Source organism: Pseudopodoces humilis, chromosome 1 (genome assembly GCF_049639895.1).
Source record: "Pseudopodoces humilis isolate 2021_Gansu_Grassland_sample_001 chromosome 1, ASM4963989v1, whole genome shotgun sequence".
Taxonomy (NCBI): Eukaryota; Metazoa; Chordata; class Aves; order Passeriformes; family Paridae; genus Pseudopodoces; species Pseudopodoces humilis.
Genome location: NC_142200.1, coordinates 121,801,550 through 121,827,737, shown reverse-complemented (window position 1 = coordinate 121,827,737; position 26,188 = coordinate 121,801,550). Strand labels below are relative to the sequence as shown.

General features: G+C 45.2%; 1 protein-coding gene across 1 annotated transcript; it reads right to left on the bottom strand.

Moving 5' to 3' along the window:
- Positions 1-23,744: 23,744 nt before the first annotated feature.
- TWIST1 (twist family bHLH transcription factor 1) lies at positions 23,745-25,873 on the bottom strand. The gene is made up of 2 exons (XM_005518861.3): positions 25,018-25,873; positions 23,745-24,339 (listed from the first exon to the last, which is right to left on the bottom strand). The coding sequence occupies exon 1, from the start codon at positions 25,628-25,630 to the stop codon at positions 25,061-25,063; it is 570 nt and encodes a 189-aa protein (XP_005518918.1). The 5' UTR covers positions 25,631-25,873; the 3' UTR covers positions 23,745-24,339; positions 25,018-25,060.
- Positions 25,874-26,188: the final 315 nt, after the last annotated feature.

Genomic DNA, 26,188 nt, shown 5'->3' with positions numbered 1-26,188 from the left:
AACTGCAATGCTGTATAAGTTTGCATTTCCCTCTCTTTCTATGTATTGCATTAATAATGTTTTATGTCACCACTTTAGCTGAAAATAATGAAAAGGCTTTTCTCAGTTTCCTCTGCAGTAGACAGCTGACCACCAGTGTTACCTTGGATACTTGAGATAAATATTTCAAATGAACTCTTAAGTACATGCTTGGTGCTTTGCTCTACAAGACATTCTCCATACTACAAAGAAAACAATGAAGAACATTAATTAGGGATATTACAGCAATACTCCAGGGTTAGGAAATGGTTTCTGTTTTTCTTACAGTTTTAACATCTATTTCTGATCACTGTGAAATCTAGTGTAAACTCAAGGAGTTGTGAGATGCATTCTTCAGGCATTTAAAGAAAAAAATTACTAGAATCAATTACATCAAATCACCTCTCAACTTCCTCTCAGGCAAAGGTGAGTGAGAGTAAGGAGTTACACTATAAAAACCTGAGGTCACCCTTTACTAATTTACCTTGGTCTTACAGCTTCATTGGGGAAAGAAATGGAGAATGGTGTTCCAGAAACACTGGGTCCTGCTGTGGCTTGAGCTGAGTCTTTCCTTGCATCTGTATAAACTGAGTAAGCAAGAAGCTGTTGTCTGCTCGCATTCACACAGTGCTTACTGTTACTACCTGCTCACCTTCTGCTTGAGTGTTTGAGTGATGGGACAAAAGAAGGCATGAGTTACAATAGCAAAATAATCTAAATCCAGAAAAAACTCAGAGGATGAATGAAAAGAAGTGATGCCCACTTGAGCAGGTTAAAAAGAGGAGGGAAGGTGCGGGAAGGGAAGGTGCGGGAAGGTGCGGGAAGGTGCGGGAAGGTGCGGGAAGGTGCGGGAAGGTGCGGGAAGGTGCGGGAAGGTGCGGGAAGGTGCGGGAAGGGAAGGGAAGGGAAGGGAAGGGAAGGGAAGGGAAGGGAAGGGAAGGGAAGGGAAGGGAAGGGAAGGGAAGGGAAGGGAAGGGAAGGGAAGGGAAGGGAAGGGAAGGGAAGGGAAGGGAAGGGAAGGGAAGGGAAGGGAAGGGAAGGGAAGGGAAGGGAAGGGAAGGGAAGGGAAGGTGCGGGAAGGTGCGGGAAGGTGCGGGAAGGGAAGGGAAGGGAAGGGAAGGGAAGGGAAGGGAAGGGAAGGGAAGGGAAGGGAAGGGAAGGGAAGGGAAGGGAAGGGAAGGGAAGGGAAGGGAAGGGAAGGGAAGGGAAGGGAAGGGAAGGGAAGGGAAGGGAAGGGAAGGGAAGGGAAGGGAAGGGAAGGGAAGGGAAGGGAAGGGAAGGGAAGGGAAGGGAAGGGAAGGGAAGGGAAGGGAAGGGAAGGGAAGGGAAGGGAAGGGAAGGGAAGGGAAGGGAAGGGAAGGGAAGGGAAGGGAAGGGAAGGGAAGGGAAGGGAAGGGAAGGGAAGGGAAGGGAAGGGAAGGGAAGGGAAGGGAAGGGAAGGGAAGGGAAGGGAAGGGAAGGGAAGGGAAGGGAAGGGAAGGGAAGGGAAGGGAAGGTGCGGGAAGGGAAGGGAAGGGAAGGGAAGGGAAGGTGCGGGAAGGGAAGGGAAGGGAAGGTGCGGGAAGGGAAGGTGCGGGAAGGGAAGGGAAGGGAAGGGAAGGGAAGGGAAGGGAAGGGAAGGGAAGGGAAGGGAAGGTGCGGGAAGGGAAGGTGCGGGAAGGTGCGGGAAGGGAAGGTGCGGGAAGGGAAGGGAAGGGAAGGTGCGGGAAGGGAAGGTGCGGGAAGGGAAGGTGCGGGAAGGTGCGGGAAGGTGCGGGAAGGTGCGGGAAGGGAAGGGAAGGGAAGGGAAGGGAAGGGAAGGTGCGGGAAGGGAAGGGAAGGTGCGGGAAGGTGCGGGAAGGTGCGGGAAGGTGCGGGAAGGTGCGGGAAGGGAAGGGAAGGGAAGGGAAGGGAAGGGAAGGGAAGGGAAGGGAAGGGAAGGGAAGGGAAGGGAAGGGAAGGGAAGGGAAGGGAAGGGAAGGGAAGGGAAGGGAAGGGAAGGGAAGGGAAGGGAAGGGAAGGGAAGGGAAGGGAAGGGAAGGGAAGGGAAGGGAAGGGAAGGGAAGGGAAGGGAAGGGAAGGGAAGGGAAGGGAAGGGAAGGGAAGGGAAGGGAAGGGAAGGGAAGGGAAGGGAAGGGAAGGGAAGGGAAGGGAAGGGAAGGGAAGGGAAGGGAAGGGAAGGGAAGGGAAGGGAAGGGAAGGGAAGGGAAGGGAAGGGAAGGGAAGGGAAGGGAAGGGAAGGGAAGGGAAGGGAAGGGAAGGGAAGGTGCTATTTAGGATGCACTGTGTACTTCATCTCATATGAGTTCTGATGCCCTGCTAATCAAGAGTCTGTTTCTGCCATCTTATGTAGCCTCTTATATCCAAAAGGTCACTCTTTCAGTCACTCTTTCTAACAAAGAGCCTCCATCTGCCTCTGAAGCAGAACTAGGACTACAAAGAGAAAGGTGCTGTAGGGAAAAACTATTCATGATCCTTAACCACTCAGCAGAGCTAGGTTTAATATACTCCTTCTATCTGAGGAATTGAGGAAGAGCATCCTCGGTGCGTGGTAGATAGTCTAAAGTACTTGTGCTAGTGCCAAGGAATTCAAATGCCCACTAGAAAGAAGATTCTCATGTCTGTGTAAATGTTTTTTTTTTTGTTGTTGTTGTTGTTGTTGAAAGGCTGAATTTTCTGTATGTTCTAAATTAAGTATATTTGGGCAGATTTCTTTGATATCTAGCATGCTTACAGAGGTTCAGAATAGGGTTAATCCTCAAAATGTGGCAGAATATAAGCCACAGCAATGCAAAACAACTCTTCAAGAAACATTCCTAAAACTAAATTAAACAAAACCAGGAAAAAACAAAGAAAGTCAATAAAGCTCATTCATTTCTTTAAGTTTCTTGTGTATAGGTCTAGGGTAGTAAATTCTGTCTTCAGGGGATGCAAGGCTTTACCCTAGCAAGTGTTACACTTTGGGGAAACAGCACTGAATCTGGGATACTTGAAAAATTAAGTTCTGAGAATGACAGAAGTCAAATACTTCACATCTGGGATGTTGAACCCTTTCCCAGGCAGGCTGGAGAAAGAGATGTGGAAGATCTTTCTAGTGTTTTGATCAGCTCATTCTACCACTTTAAAATACACCCAGTCCTCTGCACTGGTTCTGTCTTATGCAGAGATTTCATCCCCCTTCAATAGGGCTGTCACAGACTGGCCACCATCACAAAGGATGCCTGTTGTGTACCTAAAGAGCATCTGCATGACAGGGGTTGCATCCAAACCACCTTTTGGAAAGTGGGATCAAAGTTGTACCAACTTGTGTCCAGACAGGGAATGTCTCCAGCACTGCATTCAGCTGCGTTTGGCTTCTCTCTCTGCCAAAGACATCCAAGGCTAGGTCACTGTTATTACCTGCAGATGAGATTCTCAATGTTCGACACATGTAATCAGTTCAGGTACTTTATAGATCTTCCTTTGATGCCTAATAACTTTTCTGATTCTGTTTTGTCATATGAGAAACAGACAGCAATATCACAAGGGATTTGGGATTCTCATCAATAAAATGAGCAGAATAAGTGGACTATTCATAACAGATCTGGTTTAGCTGACACTCAGCTCAGAAGCAAGAAATGTATTTTTTCATGACCACAAAAAGAGAGATAGGGTTCAAATATTAAAAAAAAGTGCTGTTAAAAAAAAATATTTTGCTCCTAGAAAGAAGGAAATGTTTAACTAAAAATTGGTATTTTTTTATTATTAAATTAAATGTAATTTAAGCAATCAAGGAAAGGTGGATAAAATGTCAAATTCATCTAAAAATCTCCAAATCAAAGGCGAGGGTGAAGAGTGGGACCCAAACACACATCAAGGTTACAATATTTAAAATTGCCAAAAAGTAAGATAACAGAACAATCAAGACTTTTTTCTCTTTCTGCAGCACCCAACAGAAAGTACGGTTATGTCCTTTTTCCTTATTTCCTCATATTTATGCATATATACATATATACACTCACATCTTCACTTCAATTCTAATGTGAAACATGCTTACTCTGTTTGTTCACAAGTTCTTATCACTGAGTCTTGAAATCTCAGGTAAATTTACATTTACATTTATTTCCAATAAAGCATCTGGTTTGCCCTAACTTTTAACAGGCTTAAAAGCCAAGGAGAACCTCAATCTGAGCTAGAGATTTAAACTACTAGAAAACTTTAAACCTTCCACAGCATACCTCTCATTCCTAAATGGTAAAGGAATGTACAGTCATCCTAAAAAAATGTTAGGTACTTGTTCCACAAAAGCAAAGCCACTGCTATCCCTGTAGAAAGAGTTAATTATGTGTTGCTAGGAGGGAGACCTGGAACCACTCTTAAGAAGTTGTCCCCTTTATGCACAGACTCAGTGCTGCCAGTCTTATTTAGGGAGGGACAGTCAGGCTGCTCATTCCAATTTCTTCTCCCATCAGCAGGAGGAAGTGGCAAATTAAGCTTGTGGTGTTTCCAGGCCATGTTTACTTGTGCTATTCCACTATTAGGAGTTTTAAGTAGAGCAAGTACACCAACAAGCCAAGAACAAGTGAGGAGAGCAATGATGGATGTCCCTTTCAGGTGACTCACTAAATCATAGGAACTGGCTGTTCCAGCAGATTTCAAGGAGTGATGCACTTCATCACAGGCTTGTTAGATGAGTAGTTTCCTTTACAAACTTATTTCATTGCCCAGTAGAAAGAACAAGTGGTATCCCTCATTCATGGTCATTTCCAGGTAGGATTCAGGATGACAGAAGCTGCCTTCCTATACTTTGAAAGATGGAGCTCAAACCATGTGTTCCCACACTGTCCAAGAGTAAGAAAAAAAATGAAAGAATAGGGTCCAGAAACAATACTTTCTTGCACTTTTCATCAATTAACCAATGCTCCTATTGGCAGTGGGAATCAATGGGAGTCCTATCATGGACTCTTTAGTTCAGGATTTCATTCATAGCCTACTGGAGAGGTCACATATAGATCAGGTAAAATAGAACCACGTAGTCTCAAAGCATTACTTTAAACATCAGACACATCTTTGTTATTTCTAAATGCACTTTAACAAAAACAGCATTATTTGGCCAATTTCCAGCAATCCTACTTGAAAAAGGCAAGCTGGAGAGTAGGTTTGGAAGGAGAGAATTACTTTCCAAGAAATTTCAGAAAAAACACTTGAAGAAGTGACTTCATGGAGTAGCATACAAACCTATTTGCAAATAAGATTGTTGCTTCAGGCTGCTCCTCTGTCTGTGTGAATTTGGGATGAATATTGTCTCTGAGAAAGATTTATTTTCCAATATGCCCCTTTTTTTTAACCAAGGGGTATTTTCAGATCATATCAGTTCTCACCTCCTTGACACATTTTGGTTCCACTTGTAATTTAAATAGGGGAAAAGATAGTTCTGTGCTAGTACCATGTGCTCCTTGAGAGATCCACCTCCACATCTGTTGTTCTGCATAAATCTATCTGCTATATTATTGGCTGAAGTTCAACAGAGTCTATACATTTCCCCAATTAAACCATCAGTTAACAATTCCCAATTGGTGACCGTAATGTGCCTTGTGGATAAAAAGCTCCAAAACTTTTTCTGATCTGAGAAAAATGGGGGGAGCAGGAGTGTGTGTGTACCACATGAAACGCTATTAATAATCTTCCAGCTGTGAGTAACCATACATTTGCAGACCACGGTGAACATATGAGCCTGTTAAAATTACACACAGTTTTTACATATAACCAATGCCTGTTTCTGTATGCTAATGCACCAGCCAATTAGTTGACATCCACAATTAATTCTTCTTTCTCTGTCACCTAGTTAGCATTGAATGAGGTTGGTGGGTACTTGAATTCTCATGTGAATCTTGATTGCATTGTAGAATATGATCAAAAGGCTCTGCTTGAATGTGAATAATTGTGTTGCTTGCTGTACTTGATGGCAATTTACTTAAATATGATACTCTGCAGGAGAATTTGTTCAAAGTAAAGTCACAACCAGCACTTTATCGTTTCCATGCACAGTATTTCGGAATATTGCCTCTTGAAAGCCTTAAAAAAATAGCAAGAAGACAATGCCAAGAGGAGAAATTAAAGCACTGGTATGACCAGTCTTTATTATCAGTGTGTGGCAAAATTTATAAGCCTTAAGTTAATCATGTGAATACCTAAAACCTAATAATCAGCAGTTCCCTTGTCTGAGAGAGCACTGAGGTAATGTCTTTAATAGAAAATATATTCGATAGCACAGATTCTTCCAGCCCTGATACATTCCATGAACTAATCACAACTGATCTCAGCATCCAAACCCTCTCACACCTGGTGACTTCCATGAAGGTTTGCAGTCTGCACACACATGCCTGTGCATTATTGTCAAATAGCTGGCAAATTCACACTATTACGGTAATGAAGCTTCATGCAGTTTTTATTGTCACATATAAGTGGCTGAAAAATAAGGACAAATATACTACAGAATAGAAATGTTGTAAAGTATTAGAGTTGGTTTTTTACTAATTGTCAGCTCTACTGTTTCTCCCACACTTTTCACTTCATTATCAGAATAATCTTTCACTGCAAATAAAGTCACAGAATATTAGTTATCATACTGATGTAGACTGTGTTCTCAGAATAATACTTGTCCCTGACTTAGGTATTATAGGCCTAGAGAGATATAAATTTAACAGCTTCTACTGGTCCTAATAAAGAAGACAATGGGTCTCAGTTCACAGCCACATTTCCTTTATTATATCCATATTTCTTAAAAAAATCTTTCTATTTCGTTGAGAATTTACTCCCATCTAGCAGTACAATAAAAATGTTTACAGTCCTGTACCTGTTCAGGACCTCCAAAACCATCTCACTGTCTTTAGATGAACCTACCCTGTTCATCTAAACCACCCAGGGAGCTGGTGTTTTTAATCTTGAAAAAGGGAATATAAACAGAACTCTTGTTATCAGGTCCAGACAAGCTATTTCTCTGAAACAGCTGTCTCAAGTTCTTCATGGTGGTTCCCAATTTGGTTGTTTTACTCTGGCTGACTGGCAAAGAAAGAAGATGCAAAGCACCACTGTGTTGCTGCCTCTCCCCTCTCCTTGTTGGTAGAGGAGAAAAACTGAAATACATAGCAGGACAGGACTGTGCTGCACCCTGCTCTAAATATAAAGTAGACTGAGCAAGGTGTTTCTTCAGCACCAGAAGAGGAGCACAGTCCATTTACTCTTTTCCTTGTGGAACAGCTCCTGAGGCAGAGCAGTGCTGTGAAAGGTCTTGCTCAATAGTTCAGACTGAGGTTTGAACTATCAAAAAGAAAAAGTTTATCCCAAGGGAAATTAGAGGAATAAATAAGAATCAAGGATGGAACTGTCATTTATTACCATTTTGGACAGTTAAACAATAAGAACAAGAGTAAAGCCTTTTGGGTCAGTAGTCTTGATGTCAGAGACAACAGAACTGTGAGTCTGGTATATATATGTCTTGTACATCTTCAGCATCTACAGCTGTTATTAGAGATCCTAGAGGTAGACCACTCACTAGGTTTCTGTTTACCTACACATTGTCCATGAGTTTGTCTAATTCTTTTGAAACTACTGATACTCTCTGCTTCCACAGCTTCCTGCATCAGCAAACTCCTCAATGCAAGTTAGGCTGTAGGGACAAAAATCTTTTGTCTCTACAAAAGTTGACAATTTCTCAGGTGAGAAGGGAGCATGAGATTTCCCCTCCTTTTTAACAGCAATCATCTGTCCTGTTAGAAATCTAAAGATGTGCCAAAAGATATCACCTGGTCGGGAGCTTCTTGTTGACTGCTAGTGGTGTTCAGCTGGTGAGAAAGGACAAGGAAACAACATGAGCACCCAGGCAACCGAGATTTTTCTGCCATTCTCCTCACCGGAGACACCTATACCCTATGAGGTAAATTAAGGTTGGAGTATCAGATCAGAGTTTTGGCTTAAAGTCTCAATTTCCTGGCTTTTTGTGGGTTTTAGGCAGACCCTTAATGTTACTTTAATGTAGGGGGTTTCTTGTGGTTTAATATTTCCAAAGTCAGTAAATTATTTCCAGCATATGTAAAAGAGACAAATTTCTCCTGTGGTTAGTGACCACAAAGCAAAACAAGAAACAGAAATACTCGAGAGTAGCATTCTTTAGAAGAGGTTACAGAGCTTTAAACCTCCCTTTTGATGTTATGTGCAGAGAAACAAAGCTCAGTACAAGGCTGATGATTAATACCTTTACAAAGCATAATAACAAATAAGCACAACCTGTGTCCACCATCTCTGCAGATCAGAACAAAATGCTTTTTGTCTGCTGTGCTAGCAAACACTTTGAAACAATGTCCCCATTCTCTTATATTGATCCCCTAAAAATTTACTGCTGAATTATAAATGTATCCCAGCTTGTGAGGAGAGATACACTTCCAAGCAATGAAGAAAATGTTGTATCAAATAATGGTTTATTTCCACTAGTGAATGATTATTTTTCCTTAGCCTTTCCCGGGGAGGGGAAAGAGAGGTGACCTGATGTCTGAAATTGAAGTAGAATTGTTGATACAGCTGAATGGAGAGAAATTGTAAAAATTTGACTGATATTTTCAGATAAAATCCATAAAGCTTAGGAAATCACAATCTGTGTTGCTGGATGATAGCTAGATGCATTATCCCAGGCCAGCCTCCTCCAGTAACTATTTTGCCTGCAAGGTTTGGAAGCGCTGGTGGCAGATCTTGTGGGACAGATGACCACAGAGGCATTAGTTCTCCTGGGCTTACGGAGCCCCAGCTCCAGCAGCGGTGTGCCCCTGATGCCTGCTGTGTGCACACACAAAGCCAGCAGGTCACTTCCCTTCAGGTCCCCTAGGCCTGGCTGGCTGACGTGGGGCAGGTGGCCTTGGCAAACCTCCTGCCCATGTCTCTAAGCTTGTGCAATGAAAAGAAACTATCACTGGTTCACCACAGCCTCAGGGAAGAGCTGGGAATAGCAAAGTTTCTGTTTACTTACTTGTGAACATTTGGGTAAAAAGATTGATTGTTGAGAAAACAAGTCTTTTTTCAAGAAGTAAGATCGTTTGACCGTACTGACAGTCAGATATACTGGGGACTGTTCATATTAGCTTTGTTCCCAGCACCATTTGAAAACCCTGGTTGCATCACTGACGGGATGCATCCACAAGTGCTGAAAATGCTGGCAGATACATTGCGAGGTCGCTCACAATCATCTTTGAGAGGTCATGGAGATCAAGAGAAGTGCCTGAGGATTGGAAGAAAGCAAATATCACCCCAATCTTCAGAAAGGGTAAGAAGGAGAACCTAGGGAGCTACTATCATCCAGATAGCCCCACCTTCATCCCTGGAAAGGTGAAGGAGCACCTCCTTCTGGAGGATGTCTCTACCCACATGGATGAGATGGAGGTGATCAGGATAGCCAGCATGAGCTCATTAAAGGTAAATCATTCTTATCCCACCTGATTGCCCTCTACAATGAAATAACTGCCTGGATGGATTGAGGGAAGAGCAGGGGACATTGTCTAGCATGATTTTGGCAAGGCTTTTGACACTGCCTCTGACAACACTCTCATAGGGAGTGTGGGCTGGATAAGTGGACTGTGATGTGGCTGGAGAAGCGGCTGAATGGCAGGTCCCAGAGGGTTGTGATCAGTCAGGCAGGGTCTGGCTGGAGTGCTGCCACTGGAGGTGTCCCCCAGGGCTCAGTACTGGGCCCAGTACTGCTGAACTTCCTCATCAGTATCTTGGATGAAGGGGTTGGTGTGACCACTCAAAAAGGTCACTGAGGACACAAACTGCAAGCAGCAGAAATTAATTTGCTTGTCTTTCTCATAATATATTCAGTGTTGTTTCCTGGGATGGTATGGGAGGGAATGCTAGTTCAGTGGCATCCTCAGGAGCAGCTTTGTAGGCTACTCACTGCAGAGATGTTACCATAAATTAAAGGAGATGTAGGAATGGAGGATGAGGTTGGTTGCCCTGTTTTCCCATGCATTCAGTTGGAGCTGAATGAAAGGTGTGCTGTGTATTAGAGGATGAAGAAATATACACCTTGCCTTGAGGTTGTGATTCTTCTTTTCTCAGTACTGCTGTGCTTGGCCCTAACACTGGCAAAGACAAGAAGAGGTTTAAAACAGAAAAAAGTGACTGACATCTCAAATAAACACCAGGCCATATCTCTCATCTACAGAATTTGAGAGGGATGTTCTTCTGTTAATACAGCTGGGAAATCTACAGTTTGTACTGGAAAAGACAAACATTATATTTGATGATGCTTTAAAACATCCAGGCTAGGAAGTTACTTAGATGTTATTTCAATTAATTATTCAAGATTTCCCAAGAGAAACTGCTAAATTGATTAAAATTAACAGTTAATTTAAAGTTAATTTCATGGACAATTAGCTCCAATATTGCTAACTAACCAGCCATATTCTTATTTTTCTGGAAAAAAGTTAAAAAGGTCACAGCCCCTCTTGCTACATCATGGTTTGGAAAAATTATTCATGTCATGCTATGACAGGAAGACATTATTACTCACAATGTGTGGTACAAAATTGACTCTACAAATCACATTCTGCTTTGTGAATCCCATTTTTTTTCTGTTAAACTGGAATTCTGTTCTTTGTCAAAAGCCTGCCATTCCTTGCAGATATTAATACCTCTCTTCTTAAACAAGAATTACTACTGGCAGCTGTGGGATCCCAGCTCACAGTGAGTAACTCCTTACTTCTGTAACAGTTCCATTTGCTTTGGTGGGACTGTTCAGAGTGAAATGGCACTCAATGAGAATAAAAAGGCCAATGCTTAACCTGGTAAACATAGCATTCAGCTTGACTGTTCCCATAAAAATCTCGGCATAAAAGTCCATATTTTCTTGCAAGCATAAGGGTATAGGTAACCTATACAGAGGTTGAAGGTAACCTTAATAGAGTCTTAAAAGACTGAAATAGGTTTTGTTTTGTCTTGAGATAAAATATATAATTAAATATTCAGATTTTAAGGCAACATGTTTACTATTGCTAATATAATATTAATATAGAGACATCCAGTTTTCATAATATATGTATAATAATTGGAAAGAAAAGGCAAATATTCAGAACAGCAGTCACAGTCTTCTTCAAGGTCTTTGAACATCTACTAAGACTTCCTAGTTTAAATCATGTTCATACATTACACCGGTGGGGTTATAACCAATAGTGTAAATATATATGTATTCCATTGTGATGGAATTATATGCAGTTAAATAGTAGGGAATGTACAATGCTGTATGTTGAGATAAGGAATAAAATACATTGTGCTTAGGTAACATCTTCCATTTGATATACTCAGATATTAAGAGGTTAATGAAGTAAATCCTTCTGTAAAGTGGGCAAGTATTAATCTCCAAGAAATTTCTTGTATTCTGCAAGAAGTGCAAGACACAACTTTGAAAAAGCTTTTTTTCCTGACTGATGTCACTGTTTTCTCTGCCATTACAGGGCACAAAACATACATAATTTTATATAAATGGTATACACTGGCATTCATCTGGCATGTCTACATTACTTAGTGATGTCCATGAATAAGGTAAAAGGTGAAAAATTATTACAAACAAATCCTTTAAACCACATCCTGCCATTAGTCTGGGGTGGAGGAAAGGAAGGGATTAATAATACATGGGGAAAAAGCTGACTGAAAAAAATGAGTTGATTTTTTTAACCTAGCAAAGCCCCTATAAAACCAAACTCTTCTTGTTGCCCTGCCTCCAGCTGCATAAGTATCTGTAGAACAGAAAGCTGATAAACAATTAGTAGTAGCCAATGTTCTTTCCAGATGGACATCACTGCTCAAACACCTGCTCTTCAGGTCCTGTAAATACTGGAGGCAGGTGGTATATTTGGACCAAAAAAACAGCAACAAACAAACAAAAAACCACTAAAAGCACCCTGTATTTTTTACCCTCATTTGAATCAAATCTGTCTCTGTTTCAGAATTGGGGCTTTTTTAGAATGTTGGTTCATGAGCTGGTCTGCATGGAGTTTAAGGAAGAAGGGAGAACAGAAGATTTGTTTCACATATAAAGGCAGAAATAAATCTTTCTGAAGAAAACTGACTGGTGACCAAAGTGTTGGTGAGATCAACAAAGGAACAAAAGTTTAGTATTTGAATATAGGACTACATTTGGGTTAGATAGACACACAGGGTGTAAATTAAATGTATATTTGTTTAGGTACCCTATACAGCTGTAAATACCTTACATACTTATTCTCCTTAATTAAAATAATGAAAGTGACAGCATGGATGTGTGATTTTATTTCAGTAGAATCTGATATATTACACCTGCAACAGTGATGTCATGTTTAAAACTGTCCCTACCTAGATCTAAATTGAAGTCAAGTCTTGCTAGGGGTTGTGTGTGACAGTAACAGAAAGGTTACAGAACAGGGTGTTCCATTTGTCTCCTACCTGTGTTGGATTAAATTTCCCTTTATCTAAGAGCTAGTTTGGGATATGCTAAAATAACACAGTGGCAGTCTGGGTTATTGCCCCAAGAAGTGAATTGAAAGACTCCCACAGAGCTGATCCTGCTAGATAAGGCCATATAAGGAGAGTTCCTCTGCATGACATTGCTAATGATTGATACATTGAAGCTATCTTTATCTGTAAAATTGGGGATTTCCCTTCTGTTTCTTCAGAAAAATATTTAGGATTTTTTTTCTCTGTTCCCATAGCTGCAAATTCAAGTGAAGATAACTCATTTCAGACAACAATAAATTTATCAATAGAAATATTCTCTTTCTTGTTTGCCACAAAAAAAAAAAAAAAAAAAAAAAAAGGGAAGATAAATACATGTTTTTCTCTGCATATGAGTCTTTTACACCATTCTATCATTATGTGATATGCAGGTAATAACCCTCTTTGATCACCAGCCTATTATGTGCTAGTTTTAGAAATTATTAATTATTTTGAATTAATTGCAGTTTCCAGGGGTTATGTTGCCTTTTGGTGAGGGCATTGTCTTGACCAGGAATTATGAAAGCGTGTTGTTGAACTTTTTCCCAATGCCAAGATAGAGTAACACATTTTTGGTGTTGTAAGTGCTCCCATATGCTTCAGAAATAATTAAATTTTTATTGACTATTTGGCCTGGCTCCTAAAGATGAATATCCTTCAGATGCTAAGCATTTGATGCATTTGAAGTTTGGGGAAGCTTCTCTTCGCTCCATGGGAAATATGGATGCAGCAGGACTAAGCCAATCCTAGTTTCTTGATATGGTTGGCCAACAAAGGACAGGAGAGAGAAGCAGGGTTCTTTAAAAGAGCTGCCAGTGTCACATATATCAACTTTTCTGTTCAGGTTCTGCTTAGGATTCAAAGAAAGACCAGTTCTGCACAAAAAAAAAAAACTTTAAAGATGGATTGATCCATTTATTATCCAGAGGAAGCCTATACACTTGTAAATTGAAATAATGTGGATGTAAGCAGATGGTTCCATTTTCCTCTCCTCATTAACCCCATTAACATAGGTAACAAGCATTATCTGAGAATTTTCACCAGACACAGCTAGTTCTGTATACAGGAAAAATTCTTAACAGTTTTTCTTTTCCCTCCCTCCCTCCCTTTCTTCTGCGCTTCCTTCTGCCCTTCCTTCCTCTCACTTTCTCTCTCTTGCTGATTTTATTCCACGTTCCATAATTTGATCACAGCAATGAAGAATCTCAAAGATTCAGTCTTATTAGATGATGTTGACATTCCACAGAGGAAGTGATCAGATGACAGCTGCTGTTGCAGTGCTAACTCTAAAATGAGGATATTTCTTTCCCCACCTAGTCCTAGCCAAGATCAATGTTAATTTCTTTTGCTGATGCATTTAGTTTGAGAGGAGAAGCTATTTCAATTTCAGATGGAAGACTGTCTCTTAGTGAGATCAAACATCTGAGTCCACCTGCCAAGAAATGCAGGAAAGAAATCAACACACAGTGAATTTTCATCTATTTTTGTTTTTATTTCCTGCAATTCATGAGAACCAGGAATGCAGATTAGACTCCACCATCCATCGAGAGGCATGTGTTTGCAAGGCTTCCGCTACTTTTTGGAGAACACCCATCCCCTTGCAGCTTTTGGCCAAACCTTTTGTTCTCTGCAGGCCTTGGGTAATTTATCTGTGACTCATCTCTGGCAAGGGAATCCCAGGCTTGTTGGAGAAGCCTGGGAGGGTTCATGGTGATTTATGGACTCTGAAGATGAATGCCCCCTGTTTTCCTGTCTCAAATTCTCACTCCATATTTGCCCTCTGTTCAGCAAAATCTCTGAAAAGCCTTGTATTAATAGGAGCTTCATTGTCTCTTGATGATTCAGCTGGTCAAACGACAAACTGGGCAGAGAAAGGTTTGCAAGCTGGCTGAAGTGCAAATTGAGGCAATCTGAAGGAACGATGTGCTGAGAGAAAAGATGACATGCATTCCTCTGCAGGGATAGGGCAGGTTCAGTGTTGAATATCTGTGGATAGACTGGATACTGGAAGAAGACTGTGGAAACCATTCAAACCACTGGCAAATCTCATAAAAAGGTTCCTTACTGGGGTTGCCTGCCACCTTATTACCCCAGAGCAGCTGTTGCAAAGCGCAGGCATAAACTCACCCCGGCTATTGCAAGCACATTTTCTGCAAGGTGAAAGGTTTGGCGTCTGGAAGTGTCAGAAAGGAGCCTCTTGCCATAAATCACACCAGAAAGCACTCAAATTTGACAAGTGCCTTGAGAGCACTTATATGTTCACCCTAAATTCCAATATCAAAGAGTAGCCCTTCAGACTTTAAACTCCTACAATACAGCACATCTGACATAGGAAGATGTACTAGTGGGGAGCTGAATGCCAGGAGTGTCCTTGACACCTGAGGACAGACAAGGGCTGGCACAAACTGGGCTGCATTAATTTCCTGTGCTCTGCTCCAAGAATGAAGGGGCTTTGGTTTCACTCAGATGCAAAATCCTTTTACTTTTCCCCCTCCACCTGTCCCTTTCACTGCCCAGGTCCCAGCAGTGGAGCCAGCTGAGAGCAGAGCCAGGAGCTCCTGGGTATGAGCTCTCTGCTCTGCGCTCACGCCTGTCCGGGACTAAGGACTGATAATCAGACATCTCATGCTTCATTCTTAAGGGTAAGGGAAATATGTTTTGTAAGTATTTCCTCAGCATCTAGCATTTCTTGTCTAATCAGAAAGGAAAATACTGTGGCACCTCCATTCCTGGGATAGTCACCAATGGTCACAAACTCCTTCCATATATTTTTTTCTTACTGAAATGCTTCCATAAATAAACAAGCCTCCATAAAACAGCAGGAAAAATCCACTCCCAGTGAGACTCCATGGAGGCAGTGTGAGAGGATGACAGTGTCTGAAAGGTGGGGATAAGAAGCTGCCCCCCGCTTGCTCACGCAGACAGCTGTCTCTGCCCAGTTCACTTCTCCTGGTGATTTATGAAGCCCTTTGATCAGAATCGAGTTTTAATTGCCTGAACTGCAGAATCTAACACATGCTTCATCAAGTCAAAGGTAGAGCCTCTTCTTGATGCCTTGCTCGTCTTTTCCATGGATCCAAGCCCTGTAAGATTTTAGGAATCTACCCAATCCCTAACTCCGTCTTTCAAATAGTCATTGGCTCAAGAATCGAAAGAGGAGAGAGAGAGAGGGAGAGAGTGAGAAAGAGAGAGAAAGAGAGACACAAAGAAAGAGAGAGAGAGAGAGACAAAGAGAGAGAAAGAAAGAGAGAATAAGAGAAAGAAAAGAAAAGAAAAGAAAAGAAAAGAAAAGAAAAGAAAAGAAAAGAAAAGAAAAGAAAAGAAAAGAAAAGAAAAGAAAAGAAAAGAAAAGAAAAGAAAAGAAAAGAAAAGAAAAGAAATTTTTCTGATTTTTTAAATACCCTCAAGTTCCCCACCCCATCCATCCCAAGGTCTCAAGAGGCCCCGGAGAGGGGAAGAAGGGAAAAACCCTCCTGGTGGGGTGCTTGGGGGAGCCCTCCTATCAGGCACGGAGCTAGGGAAAGTCCAGCCGGTGGGGACAGATGCTGGGGGATCCCTCCCGGTGGGATCGGATCCCGGGGAAATCCTCCCTGCATGGGAGCACCCCGTCCAGCAGAGCTGGGTCCCCTGCAGGGGCTGGCTGCCCACCCCATCCCTGGGGGAGCAGGTATCATGTTACTGCTGGGCAGGCAGAAGAAAGGCGAGTGTCAGGCACTGTCACGTATTATTAGTACTCTTTCTCCCCATTAAAGCCGTGCCTTTGAGCAAAGGGGTTTCTTTTATGTTCTCCTCCACCAATACTCTGACAGAACTCCTAAAACTCAGGAATTTTCCAAATCAAAGAGTTAATCATTATCCTTCTGTCCGTTTCCCCCCTCTTTGCCACACACGCTATACCCCAAACTGCTTAAACTGTCATTATCCCCAGCACAGATGCCTGTTTAAATTCTTGATTCAAGCTGGAGGACATTTAATAGCTGACTGGATTAAATATTGCAGACTCCAGCCCAAAATCTCTTTGAAAATACAGGTCGAGGAACTATGTCTAAATTCTCTGGATGAAAACTGATCTATGATATACGTTTTAAGTTCAGATCTGAGGACTGGGAGAAGGGGGGAAGGGAGTCTGTTCTGGATCTGGTTTATATTGGTGTAAAAACCTTGAAGTTGAAAGGTGTTTCAGGATGATTAGAGAGGGAGAAGGAAGGAAGGGGCGGAAGGAAGGAAGGAAGTGGCGGAAGGAAGTGGCGGAAGGAAGGAAGTGGCGGAAGGAAGTGGCGGAAGGAAGTGGCGGAAGGAAGTGGCGGAAGTGGCGGAAGTGGCGGAAGTGGCGGAAGGAAGGAAGGAAGGAAGGAAGGAAGGAAGGAAGGAAGGAAGGAAGGAAGGAAGGAAGGAAGGAAGGAAGGAAGGAAGGAAGGAAGGCAGGCCTCTAGGGCAAGAGATGGAGGGGGAGAGGAGGGAAAATTCAAAGAAAGAAAAGGAGGGAAGGAGGGAAGGACGGAAGGAAGGAAAAGAAACAAAGAAAGAAAGAAAGAAAGAGAAAGAAAGAAAGGAAAGAAAGAAAGAAAGAAAGAAAGAAAGAAAGAAAGAAAGAAAGAAAGAAAGAAAGAAAGAAAGAAAGAAAGAAAGAAAGAAAGAACCTCATCAATTAGTTAATCTTTCTTCATGGGAAATTGCTATCTTTTCCATCGCAAATAATTAACTCTGAAGCATGGCAAAGCACTTTGAAAGTGCTGAGGTTCCATGGAGGAATTAGCCGCCTGTTTGAAATTAACACTAATTTGGCTCTTACATCAACAACCCCTTTGTAGACAGCGTCTCACTCAGTCACTAAACATGTTTGATAGCTCTATGGTTCAGGAGTGAGTGTATGTGTGTGTTTGTAGCTGTGTCCAGAATTTATACATTTTCACACGCAAAGGAAAGCTTTACTCTTTTTCAAATTCTGACACAAATGTGAAAGCCATTTTCCTTTTGTTTTCTAAATTGCATTAAAAAATATAATACAAATCAACATTTGCTGAAAATCATTATATCAGCTGACTATTCTGAGTCCATCAGTTATAGCACTAATAGATAAGAAATGAAGAGGGGAGGGGGGGGGGCAAAGAGGACTCCAGCCCTTTAAATAAAAGGGCTCTTTTATTTGAAAAAACTTTAAACATTTTTACAAGATCATGTGATTGGGACTCAGAGGCAATAAATCTAGATTAAGAATCCCTAAGGATTTTTAGACTGATGTTATCTATTATGGATAGCACCTCAGTCAATTTATCTGCATTATATACTCCTGCACTGTCACTCTAAAAGCTTAGTGCTTGATGCCAGCCTTTGTGCCTTTGAAAACATTTGCATAAAAAAAATACTGAATTAATTTCTGTCTTGCAAAATTCAATGAAAACTTGTCTATTATTTAATAGAGGTACTTATTATAAAAGCCTCCACGGCAGTCCAAGATTAATATGTCAAATCCAATTGTAGCCATAGATGTGCAGAAATAAGCAAGGCATATCTATAGCTCATCGAAATGGTCCGTGAAACGAAACAGGCAAGCTGTTTGCAAGAGTCCGACAGCCCTCGGCCTGCCTCTGCTCCAGCGGGGGTCTTTCCCTTGGCCATCCCTGACCCGCTGGCCCGTGGGCTGGCAGAGGGATCACCTTCCTCCCCAGCACCTGCCAGCGTGCCGCCGCACCGACATCCGCGGACATCGGGGCTCTAACATACATTTTACATTAAAATACCACAGCAACTTCTGGAAAACAGCAACAACCGTACAAAAGGGAAAAAAAAAAAAAAAAAAAAAGAAAAAATAAAACCCACCCCGGCACGCCGGGCTGGCATCTACGGAGGGACCGGCTGCTCCTTTCTGAGAACGTCAAACGGAGGGCAGCTTTTAATTTCCTGGAGAGCCGTGGCTCTGCCGCCCTCCCGCTCAGGGACTGGTCCGGGCAGAACCCGGGCAGGGGTCCCTCGGCCACCGACCCCGCTCCCCGGGGCCGGGAGCGCCGGCAGAACCGGGCAGAGCCGGGCAGAGCCGGGCAGAGCAGCCCGCCTTCGCCGCTCCTGAAGGGCTAGGGGCTGCCGGCCCAGACTTTCGCTGCCAGCCCAGACTTTCCTCTGTGCTCTTTAGGAGCTCCTACTCACCTTCAAATAGAAGGCAATTGATTAGTTTCAGTTTCTCCTCCCAGGAGAGATCTGATACTTTCCCTGGGATCAAACGGACCCGAGAATAAAGGAGGGGGTCAGCCGGAGGGAAAGAAAGAATGAGAAAAGAGAGAAAGAAAGAACAAGGGCAAGAGATGGAGGGGGAGAGGAGGGAAAATTCAAAGAAAGAAAAGGAAGGAAGGAGGGAAGGAGGGAAGGAGGGAAGGAAGGAGGGAAGGAAGGAGGGAAGGAAGGAGGGAAGGAAGGAGGGAAGGAAGGAAGGAAGGAAGGAAGGAAGGAAGGAAGGAAGGAAGGAAGGAAGGAAGGAAGGAAGGAAGGAAGGAAGGAAGGAAGGAAGGAAGGAAGGAAGGAAGGAAGGAAGGAAGGAAGGAAGGAAGGAAGGAAGGAAGGAAGGAAGGAAGGAAGGAAGGAAGGAAGGAAGGAAGGAAGGAAGGAAGGAAGGAAGGAAACTGTTTAGACACACTGGAAGAGGATAGCAAGCTTGGACAGAATGCCTTTTTGGGTTTTTTTCACAAACAAATAAAAAATAAAAGCAGTTTAAGTAGAGCCTACATACTCTTGCACATCTATGTACAAATACACACACAGAAAAAGGAGAAATGATTTATGCTTGAATTTCTGTGAGCCTTTCTCTTCCCAGTGTTTACAAGGCGGGGCTCCATTTGCAAGTTGTACATCTGTTCGCTTCACGTGACATTTTCATAAAAGCTCTAACATCTGGTCAAAATAAACTTCCTTCAGGTACCTGCTTAACTTTTCACATGTCAAAATCCCTTCCCCTCTGAAGCACTCCTTTCCTCCACGGCTGCAGTCGCGTGTATTGCTCCTTTCTTGACTGCTTGTTTAATGACTCTGCCTCTGCCCGAATAGAACAAAGCAACCCTAAACATGATGGGGCGACCCCGACCCTTCCCAAGAGCACCCTTCCTCATCTTGCCCCCTCCCACCTCCAGATTTCCCCGCATTAGGAGGACAGAGCGGGTCTTATTCCCGCCGCACTGTTTCGCTTTGGGATTTCTGCAGCCCAGCAAACAGGATTTGCGGGCCCCCCGCTCCAAGTGAACCCATAGTCCTACTCAGGCTAATATTTTGTATGAAAGCTGATAATACTCCCAAAGTGAAACGATCAGCACCTAATTGTCCCAAACCTATTCTGTTACTATTTCTGCTGTTATTAATTGCTCCTGATACCTTCGTAGCCGTCTTTATCCCCGCGTGGTTCGCCTGAATTATTTGGAGTAAAAAACTTCTTTTTTTGTCTGTGTCCATAGAGTGAACAAGGGAATTTTTGTAAAGTGTCTGCAAATTTAATGTCCCCTCCTTATGAAAACAATGGGGAAGTGTCCGCTAACCAAGACAAGACGACTACGCAGATAAGAACAGTGTAAGTGTTCCTGAGCTGGCGGAGGAGACAGGGAATTACCAAGAGAATGGGAAGCTTTTTCGCCGATCTGAATATTTAGTTCTGTTGCACGTTTTATTTAGGATTTTTAAACTGGTGTTACCATCATCATTAAGTTTCCGCAGCTTTATTGTTCTTGCTCTGTAAAACCGTTCTAACCCTCCCGCAATGTCGATCACTTGGTCCTTATAAATGGTCTGCTTGTTTGGTTTTAAAAAAGAAAAGGGGGACTTTTCTATAAGTGATTTTAACCTGCTCCACCTTCAAGTGACCTGCCAAATGCTCCGTCTTACTTTATAGACATCTGGGAATTCCATACACGCCTTAAACTCCAATTACACACCTTCTTCAAAGGACACGTGCTTTGATTTGCCAAGAACATTAAGTGGACTGAAGTCGAAAGAAGCTGGTGCAGAAGTTAATGTAAAATACATCCTGTGCCATGTTTACTGCGGGCAGGTTATGTGTGCAGCAAATAAAATAAGTCCTGATGGGATGTGGATGTGCGCATTTATTTTTTTTCTTTTGCTTTAGCCTCTCGGATGCCTTTACGGGGTGGATTGGATTTGCCGTCACCACCAGCACCACCCGCTTCCCAAAGATGCTAATTTATGGCGGCAGCGCTCCCGCTCTCCCGGCGGGTCTGCTGCCTGCCGGAGCGGGCAGGTGAAGGGAGAGCCGTGTGAACCGGGCGGATTCAGCCGCCGAGAGCGCCCTGGGGAGCGCCGGGGCCGGCAGCTGAGCCCGCTCCCGGGAATCGCCGAGCCCCGCGGTGGCTCGCCCCGGGAGGCAGGTGCCCGAGCTGCCGGCTCCGCAGGTGAGTCCCTCTCCCCCTGCGCTTTTCCGTGACTTTTGTGCCCCCGCCCTCTCCCTCGCTTTCCCCCCACATCCCCACGGCGCGTTTGTTTGTTTTTCTTAAAATTACAGATGCAGGGAAAACCGCCTGACATCATGGGAGCGGGACAAGAGCGCACTTTGAAGGGCTCCTGGGCAGGACTTCAAGTGAAATCATACGCCGGGGAGGAATCCGATACCGGCTTGGAGAAAGCAGCGGGGCGGCCCCTGCCAAAGCCAGGAATGTGCGAGGGCCCTTGGCCGGCGCCCCCCGGCCGGCTCCCCGCAGGAGGAGCAGCCCCGGCCCCGCCGCTCCGAGCACCGCCAGCTCCGCCGGGCCCACCGGGCTGCCGAGCGGGCACGGACCGCTTAGTCCGCGAATAAACGGGACAGATTGATGCCTCGGAGAAAAAAAAAAAAAAAAGCAAAAAGCTAAATCAATCAGGATTTCCAAAGGCAGAGTTAATTTTCCGATTGCAAGAGTGTTTAAAATTCCCAGAAGGCAAATTAACATACATATTATTTCTTTTTTCCTTCAGTAAGCCTGACGTTGATTTAATCGCTTTTGGCTTTAGCCCGAGGAGTCCCCAATTGCAGTCCCCAATTTCAGTCCAGGAGAAGGGGTATGCTCTTAGTTTTAAAACAGGTTTATCTCTCTCTTTTTTTTAATTTTTCTTTTAATTTTTTTTTTTTTTTAAATGAGGCAGAGGTAGCGGTTGTCAGCCTGTGCTCTTTCCCGGCTGACAAGTGCTGGTGAGTGCCTGCTGCCCAGGAATGCTGCAGCGCCGGCAGGGACTCGCTCGGAGGGACACAGAAGTTAGAAAGGAAGACCTGCCGGTGGCATCATAAGCCCCACGCATAGGAATTGGGAATTTTTCTCACTCGGGTGTTCAGCTTGCTGGGAAAGTGTTGCACCCGCTGGCCCAGAGGCCTCTTGCTGGTTGCAACAGAGCCAGTCAGGTTTAAGTCCATCAAGCGGGGCCTCTCCCGATTTCTAAGGCCGAGCACAGTTTGATTCGTGGCTTTTAAAGTTAACTTGATTTCTCGTTCGTATTTCTCAGGAATCCCCTTCCACGAAACACGCCTTCTCCTCAGCACCGAGCAGCTCGTCTGGTTGGTTGCTTTTTTCATTCCCGGAACCTGTTTTCTTCCTAAATGTGAGCAGTTTTCCCCACATTTCCCCGGCGTGATTTCTCCCCCAAAAGGAACAACCCAAACCTTGTATAACCTCCCAAATCCTCTTAGCCCCACTGCCAAAGCTGCGCCGGCTCCCCGTGCCTCTCGCCTAGGCTGCAGCCGAGGTAACACGGACAGATATTATCTGCACCTCGGCAGCCGGTGGCATCGGGGCCGGGGGTTCGGAATATCTGAGAGGGCAGCTGTGGGTGCCAGGGTGCCGGGGAAAGGCAGCGACCCTTCGGGAGCTCGCAGCGGCTTCCCCTCCTCTCCATCATTGAGAGCTGCGACCACCAGGGCCGTCATCTAATTTTCAAGTCCTCGCTAATCCGTCAGTGCAAACAAGTGCTGCGGGCTCTCTACTGTAAACATTGCTCACTGGCTTAAAATATGCCCGATATTATATTCACAATATTGTTATGATGGTAATAGACGGCAATATGTGGATGTGGAAACAAATACAGGCAATAAAGTCAACTCATGGGCTATGCAAACAGGCTCTGTCTTGAAAAAGTACCCCATCCTATTTACCCTAGACACTGGCCGAACTCAGGCGGCGGAGTTCCTGTCTCCACGGAGGGCACGGCTCCGCTCCCAGGGCGGCAGCGGTCCCTGCGCACCTTCCGCGGCCGCGGAGGGGAGGAGACGCCGCTCCCCTCTCACTGCCCTGCTGCCAAGCGCTGGGAGATGAGCCAGTGACAGCAGAGACTCGCTCAGCTGTCCAGCTATAGGGGTTGAGGTTTGGTTTGGGTTGTTTTGTTTTCTGTTTGTTTGGTCGGGTTTTTTTTGTTCATAACTTCCCTTTCACTTTCCTTCCGACCCCTCAGATCTGGAGGTTCCCTCTCTTTTGCAGCTCGGGCTCTCGCCGCATACCGGGACCCGGCGGAAAGCATGGTGAAAAGAAAGAGGGGCAATATGCGCCCTACACGTAGAAAAGGAGAAGAGGGCGGGTTAGAGTATCCCCCCGTGCTTTGCACAACGAAGATGTGATCGCTAGTATATATATTATATAAAACCCTAGAGAGCAGAGCAGTCAAACATCACTTCCACCGGAAAACCCCACTCGCTAGACACTTCCCTATTTCAATCTCACTTTCTTTGACTTTGCCTCTGGATGGACGAATCTCTGTTTAAAACCGATGCCACTTCCTCAGTGATATCAGCAAAAGTACCTGCGCCGGGCGCTGGGGAACGGGCCCCGCTCCTGCCTCACATCTGGGGGCAAAACACGAAGGCAGGGGTAGAGCTGGGCATTAAAACTCCACTCCCCGCTCAACTCCGCCGTGCCTGGCGTAAAGATTAAAGGGGGAGAGAGAGAGAAAGAGAGAAGAGACAATACCTTCCTCTGCAGATGTAGTGAGCTTCAGCACAGAATCATAAAGCTGTCTCAATAAATAACGAGCCTGTGTCTGTCAGTAGCTAGTTTATTTGCGTTTTTCGCCTGGTTTGTTTATACTAGTGCCCCCTCTCTCTTGGGTGTCTTTACAGCTCAACAAGCAGGTATTTATCTACAGTTCTAACCCTGAGTTCTCAGAGAGACCAAACTTTAAGGTTATTAAAATTTCAGTCATATTTATTTATTGCAGAAAAATAATGTACAAAGGTATTTACAAAACAATCATAAAAATAGGAATGCATTTAGACACCGGATCTATTTGCATTTTAACATGGGTCATCAATAAATAAATAAAATGTTTATTTTTTTCTCAGAGGAAAAATAATAATAATAAAAAAGTTAGGAACCGGGTATATAACAGCTTGAGCCCAGCTTATTCCCCCCTTAAAAAAAAAAAAAAAAAAAAAAAGTTTTCATCTCTACAGGGATATTTTTGGTTGGCTGCTTGGTTTCATTCAAGAATGAAGAAAGTCCACAATAATGTATTTCCTTTCATCAGTGGCTCATAGGCACGACCTCTTGGGAATGCATGCATGCAAAAAAAAAAAAAAAAGGGCAAATAAAAAAAAAGTTCAATTCCAACATTCTTCGTCAAAATTAAAAAAAAAAAATAAAATCGAACGATTCAGACTTCTATCAGAATGCAGAGATGTGTGGATTGTACCGACGCCCAGAGGGTAGTCACTGTCCAAAGCCCTTCTCTCTTTCTCTTTCCTTAAGTGCTCCCCACGCCCTGCTTTGAATTTGGATATTACTCTTCTAATTTCCAAGAAATCCTTGGTACATTTTTTGTTAGACAAGATCAAAAAAAAATCGTATCCAACTTCAGAGTCTCTAGATTGTCCATTCTCTCCTTCTGTGGGAGCAATGTCATCTGCAAAAACCCAGAAAGGGCGGAAAACTCGTTACTGAAACGAAAGTTACACAAACATCTACCTACACCTCTCTGTCTCTGGAAACACCCGTATCGGACAGGAATGGAGAAGGGAGAACTCGCCGTGGGGGCCGTGCGGTGACCGTGTGACACCCCAGCCCGGCGGACCCTGTTGTCAGAGCCGAGGAAAGGGACTGCCGGGGCGGTAGGAAGCCCTCATCGGGCAGCACAACGGGAGGACATGGATTCACTTCAAAATATGAGCAGCAGCGGCGGCGGCAGCACGAGCCATCCCAGCAGCAGGAGCTATCCCAGCAGCCCTGCTGGCTCCGCAGCGTTTGGTGAAGAAGTGATCTCAGGCCGGCCCCATCTGGCTGGGGCACACCCGCACCGCCGCCGCCTCCCTCCCGCAGCCCAGCCCGCCGGCAGCACCCGGCCACGCGTGGGCCCCGCGGGGCCCGGGCCGCACCTCGGGCCGCGCAGGAGGAGGGACACGCCGGAGCGGGGGAGGCACCTCCAGCCGCCCCGCTCTCCGGCCGCCCCGGCAAGCCAGGCCCCTCCGGGCGGGGTGCGGGCCCTCTCGCCCCACGGCCACGCGTGTCCGGCTCACGGCGCAGCCCGCGGCCTCTCGCCTCTCTCCCCCCTTTCTTCCCGCCGGTTTCGGGGTCCCTGTCTTACCTAGGGCTCCTGCCAGGGGGATGCGGGTGGGGGACGCCGCCTGCTAGTGGGATGCGGACATGGACCAGGCGCCCTCCATTCTCCACACCGAGAAGGCGTAGCTGAGCCGCTCGTGGGCCACATAGCTGCAGCTTGCCATCTTGGAGTCCAGCTCGTCGCTCTGTAAGACCTGGTAGAGGAAGTCGATGTACCTGGCCGCCAGTTTGAGGGTCTGGATCTTGCTCAGCTTGTCCGAGGGCAGCGTGGGGATGATCTTCCGCAGGGCGGCGAAGGCTTCGTTCAGCGACTGCGTGCGCTGCCGCTCCCGCACGTTGGCCATGACCCGCTGGGTCTGCAGCTCCTCGTAGGACTGGGGGCTGCCGCCGCCGCTGCTGCTTCCGCCGCCCCCGCCGCCCCCGCCCGCCCCGCACTTCTTGCCCCGCTTGCCTTGGGCCGGGCTGCAGGGCTCGTCCGCGGCCCCGACGGCGCCGCCGGCGCTGCGGCGGCTGGAGCGGCGCTTGCGCCCCCCTCTCTTGTTGTTGGGCAGCTGCTGCCGGTCCGGCTCCTCTTCGCTGTTGCTCAAGCTGTCGTCGGCGGGGGAGACTGGCGAGTTTGACTCGTCCTGCTGCATCATCTCTGGGGGGAGACGCGAGAAGAGGGCCGGGAGGGGGGGGAGGGCAGGGAGAAGAGGGGGGCACCTAACCCGCCAGCTCCCCCTTGATCGGCTGCTTCGCTGGCCTGCGAGGAGAAGGAGGAGGGAAGGAAGGAGGGAGGACCTCACTTTGGGGGGAGGGGGGATGGCATCAGGATCCAAGAGGAAAAAAATAAAAAGGCCAACCAAAAAAAAAAATCCCTCCCGATCCCTCCTTGGAGCCCCTTCGAGGTGTCTGGGATTGGGAGAAAGTTGAAGACTTGGAGGTTCTTATAGCTCCTGCTGGCGGAAAGTTTGGGGGCAGCAGTGTCATTGGCCTGACGTGGAGAGGAGGGACTTTTGCTGAGTTTTATAGGAAAGTTTCCGCTTCCCCCCCTCCACGCCCTCCCCCAATTATTTTTTTCAAGCCATTCACAAGTGATCTGGCTTCCCCACACGCACGCACATACATCCTTACTCCAGACTCTTTCTCGGTTTCCCTCTCCGTGGTTTCTCTCTCACACTCCTTCGGTTAGCGCTCGGCTTTGGGGTGCTGCTGAG

Bases quoted from the DNA above. Each gene is read 5' to 3' on its own strand.
- TWIST1 (XM_005518861.3), bottom strand. From the start codon at position 25,630: ATGATGCAGCAGGACGAGTCAAACTCGCCAGTCTCCCCCGCCGACGAC.